Here is a 21027-nt window from a genome sequence, read left to right as displayed (position 1 = left end):
AAAAACTATAACTAAAAGAGTATATACTTTTATTGATCATTAGTTTATATTTACTCATAAAGCACTGTAGATACATTATTCATAGATAAATTTTAAGGAATAATTTTTATTTTGGTTGCTAAATTTTAAATTTTTTATTTAATGTTTGTGATATTTTATGTGGTGATATTTTCTTCTCCGTACATATTTTTTTTTTATCATTCAAGTTGTTTAGTAAAATTTAGAATTGAATTCAATTTGCATGTTCTATTTGCAAAACACACATCAGCAAATACGTACAATGCAAAGTCAACCACATGTATCAAATATCAAATGGACTTCAGAATTTAAAACGTCTTGTTGGACGCCAGCTACTACGATTGCTGGTTCCTACCAAGCCATCGTATATACGTGTACGTTTGCTTTGTTTAAGGCCTAGGATTTCCTTTTTTTTAACATAGAAATAAATATTATTGGATGGTAAAATTATTTATGAAATATTCCTAAATTAAAAACTTAATTAACTTGCAATTTGGTCATAATGTCTCCATCAACACATGCAACTATTTATTTCAATCCCACGAAACTAAGTTTGTGATCTAAGGTTATATTTAGTAATGATGATAATAAGAACTGAAGTTTTATTCCTACTTAAAAAAAGTTTGATTGAAAAAAATAAAAAGAGAAATTGAAATAATGGGTGAGGATAAGAGTGCAAATGTAATATTTTTTCATTGAGATGAGAAAAAAAATAAAAAAAATGAATGGCAAGCTTTTTATTTTTATTTTTTCAAGATTAACAAATTATTACAATTGGTCAAACCTATTGACTTTTTTATTTTATTTTATTTCAAAATGATTTCCTTTTACGTTTTCTTATAATAAAAAAGAATGTATTGATCCAAGTTAATCTAGTCAACCTACCTAATCCATGACATGCCCTGAATCAACCCCGCGTCAGTTTAAAAACTATGACTAAAACAATATATATTTTTATTGTTCATTAGTGTTTATTTATTCACAAAGCACTGTAGAAACATTATTCATAGATAAACTGAAACGGATAATCTTTTCTATTTTTCATTTATGTCATTGAATTTCTTATTTTTCAATTTCATCCTTTCATATGATGTTTATGATATTTTATGTGGTGATACTTACTTCAGCTTGCATATTCTTTAACATTCAAGTTATTTGATAAAATTTTAGAATTTAATTAAAGGTCAATTTGATTAAATATGAATTAGAATTGTTGTACAAAAAACAATTAAAAGAAGGGAAAAAATAAGGCTTTTTCATTTTCAAGCAAAAATATCATTTCCATCACAAAAGTCTTCATCTATGCATATTTAGTCCTTTTAATTTTATACTTTTATGTTTAGTTTCTATTTTTTTTTAATGTTTTAGTCCTTTATTTTTTTATAAAGGAGTGAGAAAGTTGCTAAAAAATAGAGGAAGAGAGATAAAGTGGTCGGTTAGCCATATTTCAATAACAAAAAAGAACTGATATTGGTGTCAATAAGTTCTTCTTGACAAGAGGTATATCATTTAAGTGTTTTTTTATCTTCATCTAACCAGAAAAGGTAGATCAAGATGGGGATATATTTTTTTAATTTAATTTTGGACTTTTTGATCAATTTAATGTGTTTTAAGGTTGAAAATAGGTTTATTGGGGTGCTTAAAATGTTTATTTTGAAATTCTTAGTGAACCTAAAAGGCTGTGAATTAAGTTGCCAATTAAAAAGCTTTTTCTCAACTTAAAACAATATATAGCACAACCTAATGATTAATACAAATAATCTCAAAACAATAATATAAGAAAACTTGAAGATGCACCAAAACAATCAACATAATAAGTGAGGAAATATAATTAATATAGTGTGTACTAGGATTTTTTTAAAGGTTTGGACAATTGTCTACTTCTTTTTTTAAAGTATCGTTCAAGAGTTTACTATCACACACGGTCTTCTTAGCAGATGAGACCAAATATTTACACAATATTTTTCAAAGGTCATATATTGAAAACCTTTCTCAATCCTTTTTCGGGTTCAAGATCTAATTCAATTCTTTTGTGAGCTTAAATCAAACCGAATTCTTTTTACAGGCTTAAGATCAAACATGTCACAATCTTTTTATACGATCAATATTGAAAACCCTTTTGAATCCTTTTCCTAATTCAATATCTAACTCAATCATTTTATGGGTTCAAGATCAAATCATATCTTTTTACATAGGAAAAGAATCAAACCTTCCACTTAATCTTTTTTACGGCACAAGATTAGAAAACCCTTTCTCACCAATACTTGTAGATAGAAAAAGTATCAAACCACTCCAATAGCCTTTAGAAGGCTTTTTTTAAGTGTTTTAAATGACACTTACACTTTCCATAATATTACTCTCTTAATAGTGTTGGATGTAATACAAATGAAGCACTTGAAAGAGTTTTGCCAAAAACACTTCAACCTTGTTTTGGATAAATCAAAAGTATAAAAAAGGTTGTATAAAAGTAGGAATATGATCAGAATCTTGCCTTGGATGTCCTTTTTCATTTTGCTAAAGAGATAGGGTTTTATAAGGAAAAAAGCTTAAACTAAATGTTGGATATGACTTCTAAAAAATATCTACCCATTGGAAAATCAGTTGAAGCATTGTCAAACATGTTAAACCATTCTAAACAAATTATAGAATTTTTAGGAAATGGTTGGACCAACTCACAAAATGGTTAGACCATTTTGAATAATCTCTAGAGTTTCTAGAAAATAGTTAGGTCGTTTTTCAAAATGTTAGATTGTTTTGCCTACTAGAACTTTTCTTCAGTTTTATGTGTTTTTGGTCTTGTCTTGGTTTTCTTGTGTTCTTCTGGGTTTGTTTAGGTTTTGTAGGTGTGGAAGCTAATTCCTAAACAAACAAAAATATATTTGGTAAACCCTGTTTACTATATCTGGTGTTTTTGAAGTCGAAAGTTGTTATTGCGTCAATATTATTGTTTGAAGTTGAAAACTGTTATTGCATCATTTCATGTATTCATGCCTTGCTTGTTTGCTAATTTCCTTTAATTATTCCATTCTCTTAAAGTTTGTCTAAATCATTGTTGTAACCCATTTTTGGGTCCCCACACAAAAAAGAAAATACAAAAAAAATAAAAAATATATATAGTCAGAAGAAATAAAAAAAAATATATAGCAGTGAGAATAAGATGTTGGAGCGCCCAGAAAATAGACAGAAATTGGTTGAGGAGGTTCAAAAATACAAGATTGAAATTTGACAGTATATATTTGACTGATGAGAGCCCTGTTGAAAAAGAAAATTCAATTTGAAGAGAAAAGTCCAAAATCAGATGTTTATGAACTCAATTGAATTTTAATAAATGTTTAATTGAATTTATAAAGGGTTTGATTGCAAGAAAAGTTGATTTTGAAGTCAATTTGAGCTTTAATTGGAAGAAATTAAACTTCTGGGGTCAAATTATAATTTTTTAGAGTTGATTTGATCAAATCAGGGGCTTACTTGCATGAATATTGAACTTTGAGGGCCAATTAGGGACTTGATTGAAAAAATCCTAAACCAAAGACCAAAATGGAAGCGACGCATAAATAGAGGGGTTGAAATTTGTCTGAATCAGGGGCGACATTGAATAAATTGGAAGTTTATTGATCAATTGAGAGTCAAATTGCATACATCCGAGACCAAGGACTAAAGTGAAAAAGACGGTCAACATCAGGGCCGACTTTAAAATTTGACAGGGATGCAATTGAATTGATTATTAAAATCAAGATTGCAATTGAGGACTTGATTGAACAAATCATAAATTAAGAACTAATTTGGAAATTGACAAAAGTCTTGGCGCCATTTCCTTTTAAATGAAACAACGTGTTTTGGGAAAAAGGACGTTGTTTCATCCACTGTTAAAAAAAAGAAAAAAGAAAGAGAAAAAGCCCAAAATGGTGTCGTTTTGAACGACACTGTGGGTCTTCTTCTTCCCCTGGATGCGCGACGCAGGGAAAGAAAAAGCATATGTTCCCCTTCATCTGTTCCTCTCCCTCTCAATCTCTCTCTCTCCTAAAACCCAAAAAAACCCAATAAAACCCTCCATTTGCCTAAACTCTGACCCGTGTCCAAGCACGAGATGAAAAAACAGAGAGGACAATCCCTCGAGCAGCCTTGAAATGGCAGCCCAGTGGCCGCCCGACCACCTTACCCCTGTGTCATGACTAGACAGAGGTAGTAGCCCTCTCTTTCCTGTTTTCCACTTATAAATATGGGGGAAAAGAACAATGCCAGGAGGGAGGATTAGAGAGGGATAAAAAAAAAGAGAACGAAAATAGAGAGAGATGAGAGAACTGAAAAAAACAGGGGAGAAAAAGAAAAAAATAGGGGGCAGATGGAGAGAAAGAAGAAATAAGAAGAACAGAGAAAGAGGGGAGAACAGAACAGAACCGAGAGAAGGAAAAAAAAAAAAACAAAAAAGAAGACACTAGGACTGGTGTCTTTGAACAAAAAATGAAGAAGCATCACAGTAGCTGCCACCTGGCTTCCCAACAGCCGCCGCCACCATAAGCCACAGTCAGCCCAGCTACCAGAGCACCTCCATTCTAGGTAATTCTCTCCCCCTCATCTAAATTTCATGTTTCATCTTTTTGCATGCAGAACGTGCACTATGCACATAAGCAAGCAAGGAAAATAATTACCCGGTTACTGTGCATGAGCACAGTAACCGGCTAATTGTATTTGACTGGTTATTATGCATGGGCATAGTAACCAGTCCGGGTTCGATCATCAGCCCAGTCCACGCGGCTGGGCTGAGTCTAGCCCAACATAAGATAATTTGTATTTTTTTTGGCTGATCTCGGCCCAGTTTCTTTTTGGGTCGGGTCTGGCCTGTTCCAAAAAAAATTTTAATTTTTTTTTAAAAAACATTTGTGATTTTCTTACGTATTTTTCTATCCATTTTGGTTAATATCGGTTTGTATTTTTATACCATAAAGAAAAAAAAACAGTATTAAAATACCCGATTTTCATCAATATATATATATATATATATATATATATATATATATATATATATATATATATATATTTGTTTCATGCATACGGTCAAGTCTCTCAAAGTTAAAAAAAAATCATATTGTATTTTCATACAACAAAGAAAACTTCAAAAAATATGTTTTAGCATGCATTTTCGCTTTAATAACCAGTTTATTAAAGTCACGAGAACTTGACCAATATTTCCAAAAATATCCAAAAAAATATTTTGTTTTGTTTTAGTATCAGGGATTACGAATTTATAAGTAAAACATATTCCCGATATTAAAAGGTAGTTCCTTTGTTGACGTTAGAATAGTTAGGTTTTACCTGATAAGATAAAGATCTCCTTACCGATGATGACTTTTCTTAAACTGTAGACAGACCAACAATTAGAAATACGATAAAACTGTAGCATATATCAGATATTAAAACAATGTAGCTTACCTTAGGTAGGGTGTATTTGGGTTCTAATACCTTCCCTTTACGCAACCAGTCCCCGTACCCGATCTTTGAGACCAGTTAGAGTTTGTAGTGACTAAAATAATAGGTGGTGACTCCTATTTTTCCACCGATAAAAGACAAGAATTTCTTATCTGCCCATATTTGCCAGATATAGATACAATACCTGAGAGTGAACGATTTGCCGTGACGCCGCACACGTGCGACAATCATCACAAATCTTGTACATCATACAATTGCAAGTAATATATTTTCTTATACATTAAATAAAGCTAGTTACACCAGCTTTTATGCATGCCTTGACTTTGTATTTAATCATCATTTAATTTGAGCATTAATACATGTTTCATTTAATCATTTTAGTGCAACAAATCAAAACATCACTTTTTTATGCTAGTTTAAGACATCAATGTAAAACATATTCTATTATCATCAAAGTTATACAACAATAATCACATATTTTGTTATCATCAAAATCTTAGATGATTGATGTGTATCTAGACTAACAATCTTCTACTTTTTTATAAGTATAAAATATTGAAGCATGTAATAGATAACACATGTTCAAATGTAAAGAATATAATGTTAAAAGAACGATACCAATTCGAAATATTTTCTCCTCCTCTTTTTCATAAAATACCCCCATTTTAAAATATAAACTTTTTGAGGAAATATTAATACCAAAAAAATAAATCAAGAAGCCATTGATTTCATAAAAAAAACCCTTTAAAAAAATATTATGAAAGAACTTATGTGTCTTCACATCAAGTTTGATAATAAGTATCATAAAAACCCCCCTGCAAAAAGTTTCCCTTAACAATAGCATCATCAAAACTTTTTCAAAAAACAAGCATAAGAAATTAAAATAAACTTACTCCTCCTATGAAAAACATTTAATGCATATAATTTACAGAAAACTATTACTTTTTAAAAATTATGTTTACAACCATCTTTCACAAAATCCATAATGATATAAACTAAAAACAAAATATATTTCAAAAGACTCAAATTTTGATGATTGGTTGATCCTCATATTGTTCATGTTTTATGCATGAGTGAGAAAACAAACAAAACATCTAATTCAAGTCAAATAACTATATCATACTTTCAATGCAACAAATAATTATTAAATAATCTAAACTATTCAAGCTAAGGTATAGGGTACTTATCTTTAATAGAAATTACTTATTTGGTTGAAAGGAATATAAATAGATTGGTTAAATACTTGTCCATGTTCCAAAAATCTTTATGGATTGTAACTTCTATGAGTTTGGTGGAGATATGGATGTTATAGTTGATACCTCAGCATTGGATTTGTGTGTCTTTGTATTTCATTTATTCCATACACATTTATCCCTGGTCTTTGATTGAAGGTTGAGACCCTATGATTTTTTTTAAAAAAGACTTTATGTTTCTCCAAGACACATCTCTTCTTAATCCTTGATTAAAATATATAACCTTGGACATGTTTGATGACATAGGTCTTAAGTAACTTTCTCTTATGTATCTACATTGTGTGTTTCCTTATAGTTTATAGTTTTGAACTTGAGTCCTTTGATGGTATTGAGGCACATTCCTTACGTGTTTTTTTCTACATTCCAAGACACATGCCTCCTTGGGTTCTTTTTGAAGAAAGAAGACTTTTTATATCTTCTTTTCTTGTTCCTCCAATGTAATTTTCCCTTAAATCGATAATTATTGAATTGAGGCTTTGATTAGTGAATTCGTCATTTGATTGTTGTCTCTTAATGAAGCTATGAAATTCAATCTATATTGATACACATTTCTTGAATTCCTATGATAATAATTATATGGTACCCTTTTCTCATTGAGTTCTTATTGGTTAGGCTTAGTACTCTTCAGCATCCACATTATGTTTTTAGATAAAACATTTTCTTAATTCTACGTTTATAAGATAAATAGCCTTTCTTACCACAATAATCACAACCAAAAAAACAGTTGTACGAACTAGATTGTTTCATAAAGACATTTTCACTTGTTTTATATTTTTCAACAATATTATATCATAAACCAGTTCTATTTAAGATTTTCTTTTGATTTTCTAATAGAATATTCAAGTTTTCTTTACCTTGAATAAACATAGCCAAAGTCAAAGTTATATCTTTAACTTGATTCCTAAGAGCTTTATTTTCAATTTTCAAATCATCTATAGATGATGAATAACTAGCAACATTACTCACGGAATCATTTTATTTAGACAATCTATTACATGTTTTATTCAAATCATCATGGTTATTTTGCAAAGATGTAAGTTGATCTTTAAAACTTTTAATTTTTGTTTTACTAAATTTATCATTTTTGTATATATGTTCAGCATTTGGCCTTTTCTTATGTTTCCTTTTACTTTTTTCCTTAGATTTTGAATAAAATTCAAAATAGATAAAATATTATTCAATAAAATATCATTCAATTTTGCCATAGTTTTTAAATAAGATTAGAGATGTTTCTGGTAATATTAGCAATCATTTCGTTAATGCTAAATAAAGTGAAAATTATATATAAAAATAAATCATAATAAGAGTAGTTAACTCTAAATAAAGACTAAAAGAAAAGGTCGAAAGATAGATCTAAATGAAAATATTTAATGTCATGACATGAGCTCAATTTGATTATATAATATATAATCATAAACATAATATAAATATTGTACATATAGATATATAATCTTGTAGGGGTAAGATATTTTCTATATAAAATCTGTTAAATAATTTGTATGTGAACAAATCATAAATTAAGAACTAATTTGGAAATTGACAAAAGTCTTGGCGCCATTTCCTTTTAAATGAAACAACGTGTTTTGGGAAAAAGGACGTTGTTTCATCCACTGTTAAAAAAAAGAAAAAAGAAAGAGAAAAAGCCCAAAATGGTGTCGTTTTGAACGACACTGTGGGTCTTCTTCTTCCCCTGGATGCGCGACGCAGGGAAAGAAAAAGCATATGTTCCCCTTCATCTGTTCCTCTCCCTCTCAATCTCTCTCTCTCCTAAAACCCAAAAAAACCCAATAAAACCCCCCATTTGCCTAAACTCTGACCCGTGTCCAAGCACGAGATGAAAAAACAGAGAGGACAATCCCTCGAGCAGCCTTGAAATGGCAGCCCAGTGGCCGCCCGACCACCTTACCCCTGTGTCATGACTAGACAGAGGTAGTAGCCCTCTCTTTCCTGTTTTCCACTTATAAATATGGGGGAAAAGAACAATGCCAGGAGGGAGGATTAGAGAGGGATAAAAAAAAAGAGAACGAAAATAGAGAGAGATGAGAGAACTGAAAAAAACAGGGGAGAAAAAGAAAAAAATAGGGGGCAGATGGAGAGAAAGAAGAAATAAGAAGAACAGAGAAAGAGGGGAGAACAGAACAGAACCGAGAGAAGGAAAAAAAAAAAACAAAAAAGAAGACACTAGGACTGGTGTCTTTGAACAAAAAATGAAGAAGCATCACAGTAGCTGCCACCTGGCTTCCCAACAGCCGCCGCCACCATAAGCCACAGTCAGCCCAGCTACCAGAGCACCTCCATTCTAGGTAATTCTCTCCCCCTCATCTAAATTTCATGTTTCATCTTTTTGCATGCAGAACGTGCACTATGCACATAAGCAAGCAAGGAAAATAATTACCCGGTTACTGTGCATGAGCACAGTAACCGGCTAATTGTATTTGACTGGTTATTATGCATGGGCATAGTAACCAGTCCGGGTTCGATCATCAGCCCAGTCCACGCGGCTGGGCTGAGTCTAGCCCAACATAAGATAATTTGTATTTTTTTTGGCTGATCTCGGCCCAGTTTCTTTTTGGGTCGGGTCTGGCCTGTTCCAAAAAAAATTTTAATTTTTTTTTTAAAAAACATTTGTGATTTTCTTACGTATTTTTCTATCCATTTTGGTTAATATCGGTTTGTATTTTTATACCATAAAGAAAAAAAAACAGTATTAAAATACCCGATTTTCATCAATATATATATATATATATATATATATATATATATATATATATATATATATATATATATATTTGTTTCATGCATACGGTCAAGTCTCTCAAAGTTAAAAAAAAATCATATTGTATTTTCATACAACAAAGAAAACTTCAAAAAATATGTTTTAGCATGCATTTTCGCTTTAATAACCAGTTTATTAAAGTCACGAGAACTTGACCAATATTTCCAAAAATATCCAAAAAAATATTTTGTTTTGTTTTAGTATCAGGGATTACGAATTTATAAGTAAAACATATTCCCGATATTAAAAGGTAGTTCCTTTGTTGACGTTAGAATAGTTAGGTTTTACCTGATAAGATAAAGATCTCCTTACCGATGATGACTTTTCTTAAACTGTAGACAGACCAACAATTAGAAATACGATAAAACTGTAGCATATATCAGATATTAAAACAATGTAGCTTACCTTAGGTAGGGTGTATTTGGGTTCTAATACCTTCCCTTTACGCAACCAGTCCCCGTACCCGATCTTTGAGACCAGTTAGAGTTTGTAGTGACTAAAATAATAGGTGGTGACTCCTATTTTTCCACCGATAAAAGACAAGAATTTCTTATCTGCCCATATTTGTCAGATATAGATACAATACCTGAGAGTGAACGATTTGCCGTGACGCCGCACACGTGCGACAATCATCACAAATCTTGTACATCATACAATTGCAAGTAATATATTTTCTTATACATTAAATAAAGCTAGTTACACCAGCTTTTATGCATGCCTTGACTTTGTATTTAATCATCATTTAATTTGAGCATTAATACATGTTTCATTTAATCATTTTAGTGCAACAAATCAAAACATCACTTTTTTATGCTAGTTTAAGACATCAATGTAAAACATATTCTATTATCATCAAAGTTATACAACAATAATCACATATTTTGTTATCATCAAAATCTTAGATGATTGATGTGTATCTAGACTAACAATCTTCTACTTTTTTATAAGTATAAAATATTGAAGCATGTAATAGATAACACATGTTCAAATGTAAAGAATATAATGTTAAAAGAACGATACCAATTCGAAATATTTTCTCCTCCTCTTTTTCATAAAATACCCCCATTTTAAAATATAAACTTTTTGAGGAAATATTAATACCAAAAAAATAAATCAAGAAGCCATTGATTTCATAAAAAAAACCCTTTAAAAAAATATTATGAAAGAACTTATGTGTCTTCACATCAAGTTTGATAATAAGTATCATAAAAACCCCCCTGCAAAAAGTTTCCCTTAACAATAGCATCATCAAAACTTTTTCAAAAAACAAGCATAAGAAATTAAAATAAACTTACTCCTCCTATGAAAAACATTTAATGCATATAATTTACAGAAAACTATTACTTTTTAAAAATTATGTTTACAACCATCTTTCACAAAATCCATAATGATATAAACTAAAAACAAAATATATTTCAAAAGACTCAAATTTTGATGATTGGTTGATCCTCATATTGTTCATGTTTTATGCATGAGTGAGAAAACAAACAAAACATCTAATTCAAGTCAAATAACTATATCATACTTTCAATGCAACAAATAATTATTAAATAATCTAAACTATTCAAGCTAAGGTATAGGGTACTTATCTTTAATAGAAATTACTTATTTGGTTGAAAGGAATATAAATAGATTGGTTAAATACTTGTCCATGTTCCAAAAATCTTTATGGATTGTAACTTCTATGAGTTTGGTGGAGATATGGATGTTATAGTTGATACCTCAGCATTGGATTTGTGTGTCTTTGTATTTCATTTATTCCATACACATTTATCCCTGGTCTTTGATTGAAGGTTGAGACCCTATGATTTTTTTTAAAAAAGACTTTATGTTTCTCCAAGACACATCTCTTCTTAATCCTTGATTAAAATATATAACCTTGGACATGTTTGATGACATAGGTCTTAAGTAACTTTCTCTTATGTATCTACATTGTGTGTTTCCTTATAGTTTATAGTTTTGAACTTGAGTCCTTTGATGGTATTGAGGCACATTCCTTACGTGTTTTTTTCTACATTCCAAGACACATGCCTCCTTGGGTTCTTTTTGAAGAAAGAAGACTTTTTATATCTTCTTTTCTTGTTCCTCCAATGTAATTTTCCCTTAAATCGATAATTATTGAATTGAGGCTTTGATTAGTGAATTCGTCATTTGATTGTTGTCTCTTAATGAAGCTATGAAATTCAATCTATATTGATACACATTTCTTGAATTCCTATGATAATAATTATATGGTACCCTTTTCTCATTGAGTTCTTATTGGTTAGGCTTAGTACTCTTCAGCATCCACATTATGTTTTTAGATAAAACATTTTCTTAATTCTACGTTTATAAGATAAATAGCCTTTCTTACCACAATAATCACAACCAAAAAAACAGTTGTACGAACTAGATTGTTTCATAAAGACATTTTCACTTGTTTTATATTTTTCAACAATATTATATCATAAACCAGTTCTATTTAAGATTTTCTTTTGATTTTCTAATAGAATATTCAAGTTTTCTTTACCTTGAATAAACATAGCCAAAGTCAAAGTTATATCTTTAACTTGATTCCTAAGAGCTTTATTTTCAATTTTCAAATCATCTATAGATGATGAATAACTAGCAACATTACTCACGGAATCATTTTATTTAGACAATCTATTACATGTTTTATTCAAATCATCATGGTTATTTTGCAAAGATGTAAGTTGATCTTTAAAACTTTTAATTTTTGTTTTACTAAATTTATCATTTTTGTATATGTTCAGCATTTGGCCTTTTCTTATGTTTCCTTTTACTTTTTTCCTTAGATTTTGAATAAAATTCAAAATAGATAAAATATTATTCAATAAAATATCATTCAATTTTGCCATAGTTTTTAAATAAGATTAGAGATGTTTCTGGTAATATTAGCAATCATTTCGTTAATGCTAAATAAAGTGAAAATTATATATAAAAATAAATCATAATAAGAGTAGTTAACTCTAAATAAAGACTAAAAGAAAAGGTCGAAAGATAGATCTAAATGAAAATATTTAATGTCATGACATGAGCTCAATTTGATTATATAATATATAATCATAAACATAATATAAATATTGTACATATAGATATATAATCTTGTAGGGGTAAGATATTTTCTATATAAAATCTGTTAAATAATTTGTATGTGTATAACCCAAAATAAAATTTTTCAGAAAAAAAAAAAAACCAGATGAGTTAACGTGTTTTAAGGTCAGATAGATGCAAAAAGTTTTATGAAAATATTTTTTACAAGAGAGCTGATAATTATCCCAAAAATATTTCCTTGAAAACACGATTTGTATGGTCAACTTATGGAAGCGTAATGTCATTACATGTAGTTTGTGCGTGTATGCGAAATTTCCTCCATTAGAGGTAAATTTAAGCTACGCTCTTCTCATAAGCCCATTGATATGTTGTACTAACTGGTTAGGTACAAAGTATATGTTTGTTATGGATCATTATAAATGTTATTTTTGCTAAATATACATATTTTAAAGGTTTAAAAACAAGATAATCACTTATTTAATATATTTAGGCTTGACAGAACATCAAGCTGTACTAAGCTGAAATGGATATAAATCAAGTGAGATGTCGAACTCAATGTTCTTCAGAGCTACGCACTTACTAAGTACATGTGAGTCTGATAAGATACCAAACCCTGCATATAGGTCTAACAATATGTCAACCCAACATTCTTGCGTTTATGTATACTTTAAGCCCAAGTACATGCATCCTTGTATTCAAACATGCATTGTGCCTAAGTACATGTTGATATTGCAATATATCAGACCCAACATCATTAGATTTAGCTATACATTGAATCTAAATACATGAAGGTCTGACAAGCTATTAGACTCACATCCTTTAGGTTTAGAACCTTACAGTCTTTATATGTTGCCTTGAGCTAAAGAAGAGCTGAAAGTAAAACATGTGGAGGAAACTTCAGGAGCATACAACACCAAAAAACCTGTTTGGTAATATATGCAGTAGGTTTTATCCGTGCAAATTCTGTGATATATGTTTTGATTGATTACACAACATGGCATTATTAACGATAATAAATAATAGCATACATAGAGACAGGGCTAAAAGAGTGTTTGCCACAAAGTTTTCACACCAAAAAGCACGCAAAGCACAAAACATTCTCAAAACGAACAAAAACCAATTCTCCCGAGAATTTATTCAAGGTTCAGCAAATACAATATAGCTTCCAGAAATGGCAACGCCATCACACATAATTTCCTGCATAACGATCAACAGCAAGAACATCAGTAAAATCATGAAGGCGTATATACTTAATTAATCTTGGACTTCTTTTTCATCAAATGAAATCATCTTGGATTTGTGTTTTTATATGATGAAAAACAAAGAGATAGTAAATCTTAAATAAGAAATATAAATCCTTGTGTTTTGCTTGTTTAGAAACTTACAGTACTGAGCTGGAATGATCTTCCATCGTTGGTTATCACCTTTGTTCCATTTCCAGAGCACAATAGTGGTACCATCATGAACCCCACCAGATTTCTTATCACCATGAAAAGCATCAACATTCAGGTGGGTATTGTTAACCATCCTTACAGCTCTAAAACCATCACCCAAGTCCTTGCTTTGGGTCCATAGGATAGACTGATCAAGAACATCTGGATTGTATGGAATCAGCTGCACCTGCAGAAATATAATTTCGGGACAGGTTTGACATTGTTGAAGGCATAACATTTTTTGCTCAAGAGGGAAAAAGAAAAGGAATAGGCTTTCATGAGGACTTCCTCTTAGCTATCAATGCGCTGAATTGTTTATTTGTCAACTTATGCCCACCAAAAGCAGGGACACAACATATTTCACTACAGGATATATCCTACACCAAGTGCACCCTAAACGAATATTTTGAAGGAAAAGTATAATTTATTTCATTAACAACCTTACAAGAGTCTCTAAGTAGAGAAGTTTTATTTGTCAAGTATAAGAAAGAAAATCAAGTTCAAGCTGATTTAAAATGTTTCTATGGTAGTAAGCTCAATTTTCTCTATGGTACCATGGTACACCTGCATGCATGCCCACAAGTTGAAAGCTGGTATAGAACAATCAAGTGATAGACAATAAGAGTTGTATATTAGAAGCCTTAAAATGATATCTGGGTAGATTAAGAAGGAGAGGAGCAACAAAGCCATTGACACTAGTTAGCAAGTGGCCTGGTCATTACTGTGTTTACACATACACTCCCCTTAATAGATTCCATGTTGTGAAATGTGGGAAGCATGCTGGTTCTTTCTCAATAAAAAGAAAAAAACATAAGTAATTTAAATGCTAAATACTTCATAATTTGTGACACCAGTTCTTGTCTAGGATGAGTAGCTTGGATAAAATGAATAGGGAGATTTGAAGGCTTGCTGCATCAAAACCCAAAACATACGTGCTAAACATGTTTTGAATAATCTGCAGGACAATAAATGAAGAAATTCTACTCTGTTGTTCAATCCAATCTTACCACATTATGTTTCTGTGATAAATGTCACCAAAACAGGATTTGGGCCTTAAAGAGGATATACAATGTTGGATCATTTATGGTCATGAACAACAGTGGCAAGCAATGTATCTGAGATCACAACTGAAATTTACTGAAACTGTTGCCTTGTGTACAATATCCAGTCACAGTCCTATCAGCAATGCCCACACTTCCAAAGGAAAAGAAAAACATCAACCTCTTGGTTTCCTATAGAATATAGAGTTTTGGACAATGTATTAAATCATTAAAAGTAAATCTTGTTCACATTTCAGTTCCAAATTACCTTGATCAGGTTTAAAAGCTGCTTATACAATGTTGAGTCAAGCTCATAATAGCACCTTCTATGTTTCCAAAACGTATGGGCTATTTTGACTCAGTATCGAGGAAAACGAGAATACACAAATGCATGTATAAAATGAATTGAAACAAAATCTGTCAAAAGATGACGCTTTACAAGGTCATGTTTTCCGCAACTAAAGGTCAAGGCCATGAGACATGAAAATGAAAGACATAGAAGAACAAACTTTCAAAAAGTTCATGATCTCAGAGAATTTCTTACAGGGTTTGCCTCTCCAATGGAATGCTTTATGGCCTGACCAGTGGCCTTGTTTACCAAAGCAAAGGCAGGACATCCCTCCGAATCCTTCACTCTTGTGCTGTACTTCTCATCTTTAAACCAGTTCTATAACAACAACAACAACCAGCACAAATCAAGCACAACTACAAATATGTAAGACTCCAAAACCCTGGAATGGAATAATGAAAACTAATGCAAGCAGGTCTAAACAACTAAAATGATCAGTCTGCACAAGGATCATATGATTGTAAACATTAAACAAATAACCAAAGACAAGGACAAAAAAATGTGATCTTTTCATGCTTATGGAATTTGAATTACAAAACAATGATCAGATTAAATACTCATGAGAATTGTAACCAAACCAACCAAAAAACAAAGCACATAAAAAGACAAACCCAGATTATAGCAATGTGAATTTAAAAAACAAAACTTTATGAAATAGAAGCAAAAATGTGCAAAGGAAGGTAATTTTTATAGACAAATTGAGTTTGAGAGAAAGGAAAGTTTTGATTTTTACATACTTGGAATTCATCAGAAGGATTTGACCGAGAAAGAATCACTCTTCCGTCCCTAATAGTGAGGTGAAAATCAGGTTCAGCTTTGCTGTAAACCTTGAAGCTAGGTTTATTATAAAGGTCAAGCCCAGAAGCAGAGCCAGATTGATGAGTTTGCTGGTGAATGGAAGATGGCATATGCGGCTTAAAAGACTGATGGGTTTCAGTTTTTTCATGAGAAACATGATTCACCTGTGTTGGTGGTGGTGGATAGTGATGAGATGTGCGAATGACTTGAGTTTCTTGAAATGGAGGTGGTGGTGAAGGTGCATAGGTAGCTTCTTGAAAATATGGTCTTGGTGGTTGTGGAGGTTCTTGATAGTAGTGTGAAGAGGGAGGTGGTGGTTGGTGGAAAGATGGTGGTTGTGGAGATTCTTGATAGTAGTGTGAGGAGGGAGGTGGTGGTTGGTGGAAAGATGGTGGTTGTGGAGGTTCTTGATAGTAGTGTGAGGAGGGAGGTGGTGGTTGGTGGAAAGATGGTGGTGGTGGGGTAGTGTCTGGTGGCGGGTAATTCTCTCTTCTCTCTTCTTCATCATCGTTTCTTCGGTGGTGATGAGTGTTAGAGTGGTGGCCGGGAGGGAATTCCATGGGTGTTTCTGGTGATCTTGATTAATGTTGGGGAGGGATGATGAGGAGAATTGTGTTTGATTAAAAATGATCGGTGATACAGTTTGCGCGTGGCAGTACCAGCGGTATCTCTGTTTTTGCAATTTAAAAGTATATTTAAAAAAAATTAAAAGTTTTTTAAATTATTTTTATTTTTAAATATTTTTATAAATTAATATTAATTTAAAAAATAAAAAATATTATTTTAATATATTTTTAAATAAAAATATTTTAAAAAATTATCATTATTATATTTTTAAACACCTATGACAAAAAATCATTTAGAGATGCTGTTTCCCTTGCTAAAATCTGAATTTTTTTATTTAAAATTAATTTTATTTTATATTTTAAAATTGACGTGATGTTAATATAAAAAAATTAAAATATATATTATTTTAATATATTTTTAAATAAAAAATAATTTAAAAATTAAACATTACTATTAATACGTTATCAGATATTCTTAAAGATATTTTTACACACAGGAGTGGATTATGTGCCACCACCAATTAGTGCTTGTCTAAGTTGCCTTGTCGTGGGGACAACATTGAAAGAATTGTTTTTTTTTTTTTTGGATCACCGAGCACTACTTTTCTAAAATTATTATTAATTATTAAAAAAATTAAGGAAAAAAGAGTTTTTAATATAATGCTTATTTCAAAACTATTTACTATAATAGTGTTTTTAATATTTACTTTCTTTATTTATTTTTTTCTAATTTATTTATTTTTATTTTTTAATATTAGATTTATTAGAGATTGAATTTCATAATTTTTTGAATTTATTTTTTACGAAATTATCTCAAACTCATGACCACAATCACGGGTTAATAAGTTAACTTGATTGACTTGAGTTTTTTTAAAAAATATTTTTTTTTCTGAAATTATTTTTCAATATTGGATTAATTGAAAATTAGGTTTTGTGATATGTTTTCGATATGCTTTTTATAAGGTTATCTCCATCTCGTTATTCGAGTCATGAGTTTTGTACATTAACCTTAGTTGACTCGAGTAATTTATTTGTGTCATTTTGTAATTTTTTTTTTAATTTCATCTTTAATACTGGGTTAATTGAGAATTGAACTACATAGTTTATTTTAATTTTCTTTCTATTGGGTTATCCTAGTCTCATGAACCGAGTCGTGGGTTTGACAGATTAACCCGGGTAAATTTTTTTTTCTTTTTTAATTTATTTTTTTCAGTTCCATCCTTTAATATTGGATTTATTGAAAATTAAGTTTCGTAATTTATTTTGATTTGCTTTATATACCGTTATCATGATCTCATGACTTAGTATGCAGATTGATAAGTTAACCTAAATTGATCCGAATCGATGTAATATATTGTTGTCTTAATGTTTATTAAAAAAATCTCATCTTAAATATTTATTTTGACTTAAACTATATTTTCATTGATCACCCAGATTGCTTTTGAACCCGTCATGACAATCGAGTCACATCAGATCAATTCCTATATAGTTTAAATTTTTCTTTCTAGAAAAAAAAAATAGCAATGCCTAGATATTGTTTCTTACGTTAAAAAAAAATAAATTTGATCTAACCATTAACATAACGCGAGGCAATGATCTAGTAAAAAAAGTAAGGGTCATCGATAAAACACTAAGCATATCCAGATTCATTGTACTGTGAATTGTTTGGTGTAATGATGTTTTTGCCTTTTACAATACAAGTGAAGGAAGCACAAATCGAGAGGCAAAATGGTCTTTTTATAAGGTTCAATTGGCATTACCAAGTTAAATGGGGAAAATATGTTTCTTAACATTTTTGTTGCATAATAGAATTACAAATTTACTCTTAAAATAAAATAAAAAATTAGGGGTTAAAAGGGTTTTTTTTTTGCTTTTCATCTTTTCATGCACAATATAATTATTTAACTACCCTTGAAATTTTATTCTCTTAAACATATGTCCAGGTGTGTTTTAGTCATTTTAATATGACTTTTTATAATTATCAAATAGATTTAACGACAATTGAATCTTTTAACATATAACATATATGTTAAAGGAAAAGGTGGTTGATGCATATAACGCACGAGCTAACGAGTGAGAAAAGACTGCACCTTTCAAGCAATGCTTGGAGGAGCCTTCAACGGTTAAACACTGCCCTTTACAATGGTGTTAGGAGTGGTGCATCAAGATCTTACTAGTTGTTGGGGGGTGTCGACGACGGTCCAGCAATGTTGCTCCAATGGACTTTTTTCTTCTCCTCTCTCTTTTCTCTCTCTTATCCTTGGTAAAATACAAAAGTTTCTTTTCGTTTGTTTTTTGTATACAATTTGGTCCTTATTTTTTTTAGAGTTACTTATTATTTTTTTATCTTCTGTAAATTAATTTTATTCTTCAATTCCATTCCTCATCATTTGATTTCATTTAATTTTTATATCAAATTTGATCTTTATTTTTTTAATTGTTATTTTTTTTATCATTTTTCTGATTGGATTTTATTCTTAATTTCATCCCTTTCTTTCTTTTATCTTTTTTCTAATTGAATTTTGTTTTCAATTTCATCTCTCAACATTTGATTTTGATTTATTTTTATGTCAAATTCATTCCCTTTTCTTTTTATTACTATTTATTTTTTTTACCCTTTCTTTATTGTTTTTTTTCTTCCCTTTAACTTCATCCCTCATTATTTTATGATTAAGAATTTCACTTCATTATTTTAGGGTTTTCCTTCTATAGGTTAGTCTCGAGCTTCTAACCAGGGTCACGGGTTTTGAATATTAACATGGGTTGACCTCGGTTATTTTTCTTAGGTTCTTTATTAAATTTGATTTTTTTTCGAATCTCATCTTTTAACGTTTGATTTATTAGGAATTGGTTGTCGTGTTTTTTTTTCACTTTCATTTCTATGAGGTTATTCCAATCATATACTCATGGGCTTAATTTGAAGAAGTCTTGTAAAATCAACCCAAAGTGACCAAGATTGCATAAATTAGAAGTATAGGGACTAGATTGAAAACAAAGAAAAGAAAAAAACAGAGAGAGACATTAAATGAAACCGTGCATAACACCAATTATGGTTTAAAAGGAAATGTTATAGAGCCAAAACAATGTCGTTTAGAAGGTGGAAGACAACCCCTTCTTCTCCCTTACGATACACACATGTTTTTTTTTTATCTATTTTGCTTCTTTTTTCTAGTACTTTTACGACTACTTGGGGACCATTTTCTCTCTCTCACGCGAGCATTAATGACCAAGAGACACACCATTATTTTCCTTGCACTTGTACATAATTTTCAGCCAAAGACCCACTTCATTGCCTTTATATGGTGGTAAAAAATGTGTGCGAAAGAAGCCTTTGTACAATCATTCTTTGGAATAGTGTTTTATTTATTTATTTATTATTTTTTTTACCTTTTTAATTTTCTTTCTCAATCAATGCTTTTTTTTTTCAATATTATCCTTTAGCATTGTATTTTCCACTCATGCACAGATCATAAGTTTGGCAGGTTAACCCAGTTGACTCGTTTTTTTTCCTTGATTAACTTTTTTTTTTCAATCCATGCTTTTTTTTTTAATTTCATCCTTGAATATTGGATTTTATTTTTATTGGGTTGTCACAATCTCATGATATGGGTCATGGGTTTGAGGGATTAACCCCGTTGACTCGAGTTTTTTCTCTTTTTTCTTAATTGACTTTTTTTCAATCAATGCATTTTTTTTTAATTTCATCCTTTAACATTGAATTTACTTTTTATTAAATTGTCTCACTCTTATGATATAGGTCGTGGGTTTAGTTAGTTAACCTAGTTTACTCAAGTTTTTTCTCTTTTTCTTAAATGACTTTTCCTTCTGATCTTATCATTTAATATTAGGTTGATTGGGAATTAGATTTCATGATTTATTTTAGTTGATTTATATTAGGTTATCCTGACCTTATGACCTGAGAATTATGTTTATTGGGTTGACCTGAATTGACTTGAGTCGTTTTTTGTGTTCTTTTTTTTTAATTGAATTATTTTTTAATTTCATAATTCAATATTAGATTAGTTGAGAATTGAGCTTCATAATATTTTTTGATTTTATTTCTATGGGAATAAGACCATGATCGCGGATTTTAGCAAGTTAACCCAAGTTAAATCGGATTATTTTTTTATTTTTTCTATGAAATTATACCGATCTCATGAATCAAGTCATGGGTCCTTTAATATTGATTTTTTTTTATTGGGTTATCCTAGTCTCATGACCCTCATCGTGAGTTTGACGAATTAATCTAGTTGACTCAGGTTTTTATTTTTATTTTTCTTAATTGCCTCCCCTCCAATTTCATCATTTAATAT

At 30.4% G+C, this 21027-nt stretch overlaps 1 protein-coding gene across 2 annotated transcripts; it reads right to left on the bottom strand.

The window, feature by feature from the left end:
• Positions 1 to 13434: 13434 nt before the first annotated feature.
• On the bottom strand, positions 13435 to 16708 carry LOC7469863 (ricin B-like lectin R40G3). 2 transcript variants are annotated; one of them, XM_052449464.1, is made up of 5 exons: positions 16519 to 16708; positions 16088 to 16458; positions 15546 to 15668; positions 13914 to 14148; positions 13435 to 13725 (listed from the first exon to the last, which is right to left on the bottom strand). In XM_052449464.1, coding segments are annotated over exons 1-5 (921 nt in total). In that variant the 3' UTR covers positions 13435 to 13723. The 2 variants fall into 2 exon arrangements, with proteins under 2 accessions (XP_052305424.1, XP_002325401.2); XM_002325365.4 differs by having other exon boundaries at positions 16088 to 16708.
• Between the last annotated feature and the right edge of the window lie 4319 nt (positions 16709 to 21027).

Source organism: Populus trichocarpa, chromosome 19, assembly GCF_000002775.5.
Source record: "Populus trichocarpa isolate Nisqually-1 chromosome 19, P.trichocarpa_v4.1, whole genome shotgun sequence".
NCBI classification, from domain to species: domain Eukaryota; kingdom Viridiplantae; phylum Streptophyta; class Magnoliopsida; order Malpighiales; family Salicaceae; genus Populus; species Populus trichocarpa.
The sequence above is the reverse complement of the archived record's forward strand: the minus strand, read 5'-3'. Positions and strand labels throughout refer to the sequence as shown.

Coding starts and splice junctions, on each gene's coding strand:
- LOC7469863 (XM_002325365.4), bottom strand. CDS start 16,708: ATGGAATTCCCTCCCGGCCACCACTCTAACACTCATCACCACCGAAGA. Junction 15,669..16,087: donor ATCCTTCTGATGAATTCCAA/GTATGTAAAAAT, acceptor TTGTTGTTATAG/AACTGGTTTAAAGATGAGAA. Junction 14,149..15,545: donor CCATTGGAGAGGCAAACCCT/GTAAGAAATTCT, acceptor ATATTTCTGCAG/GTGCAGCTGATTCCATACAA.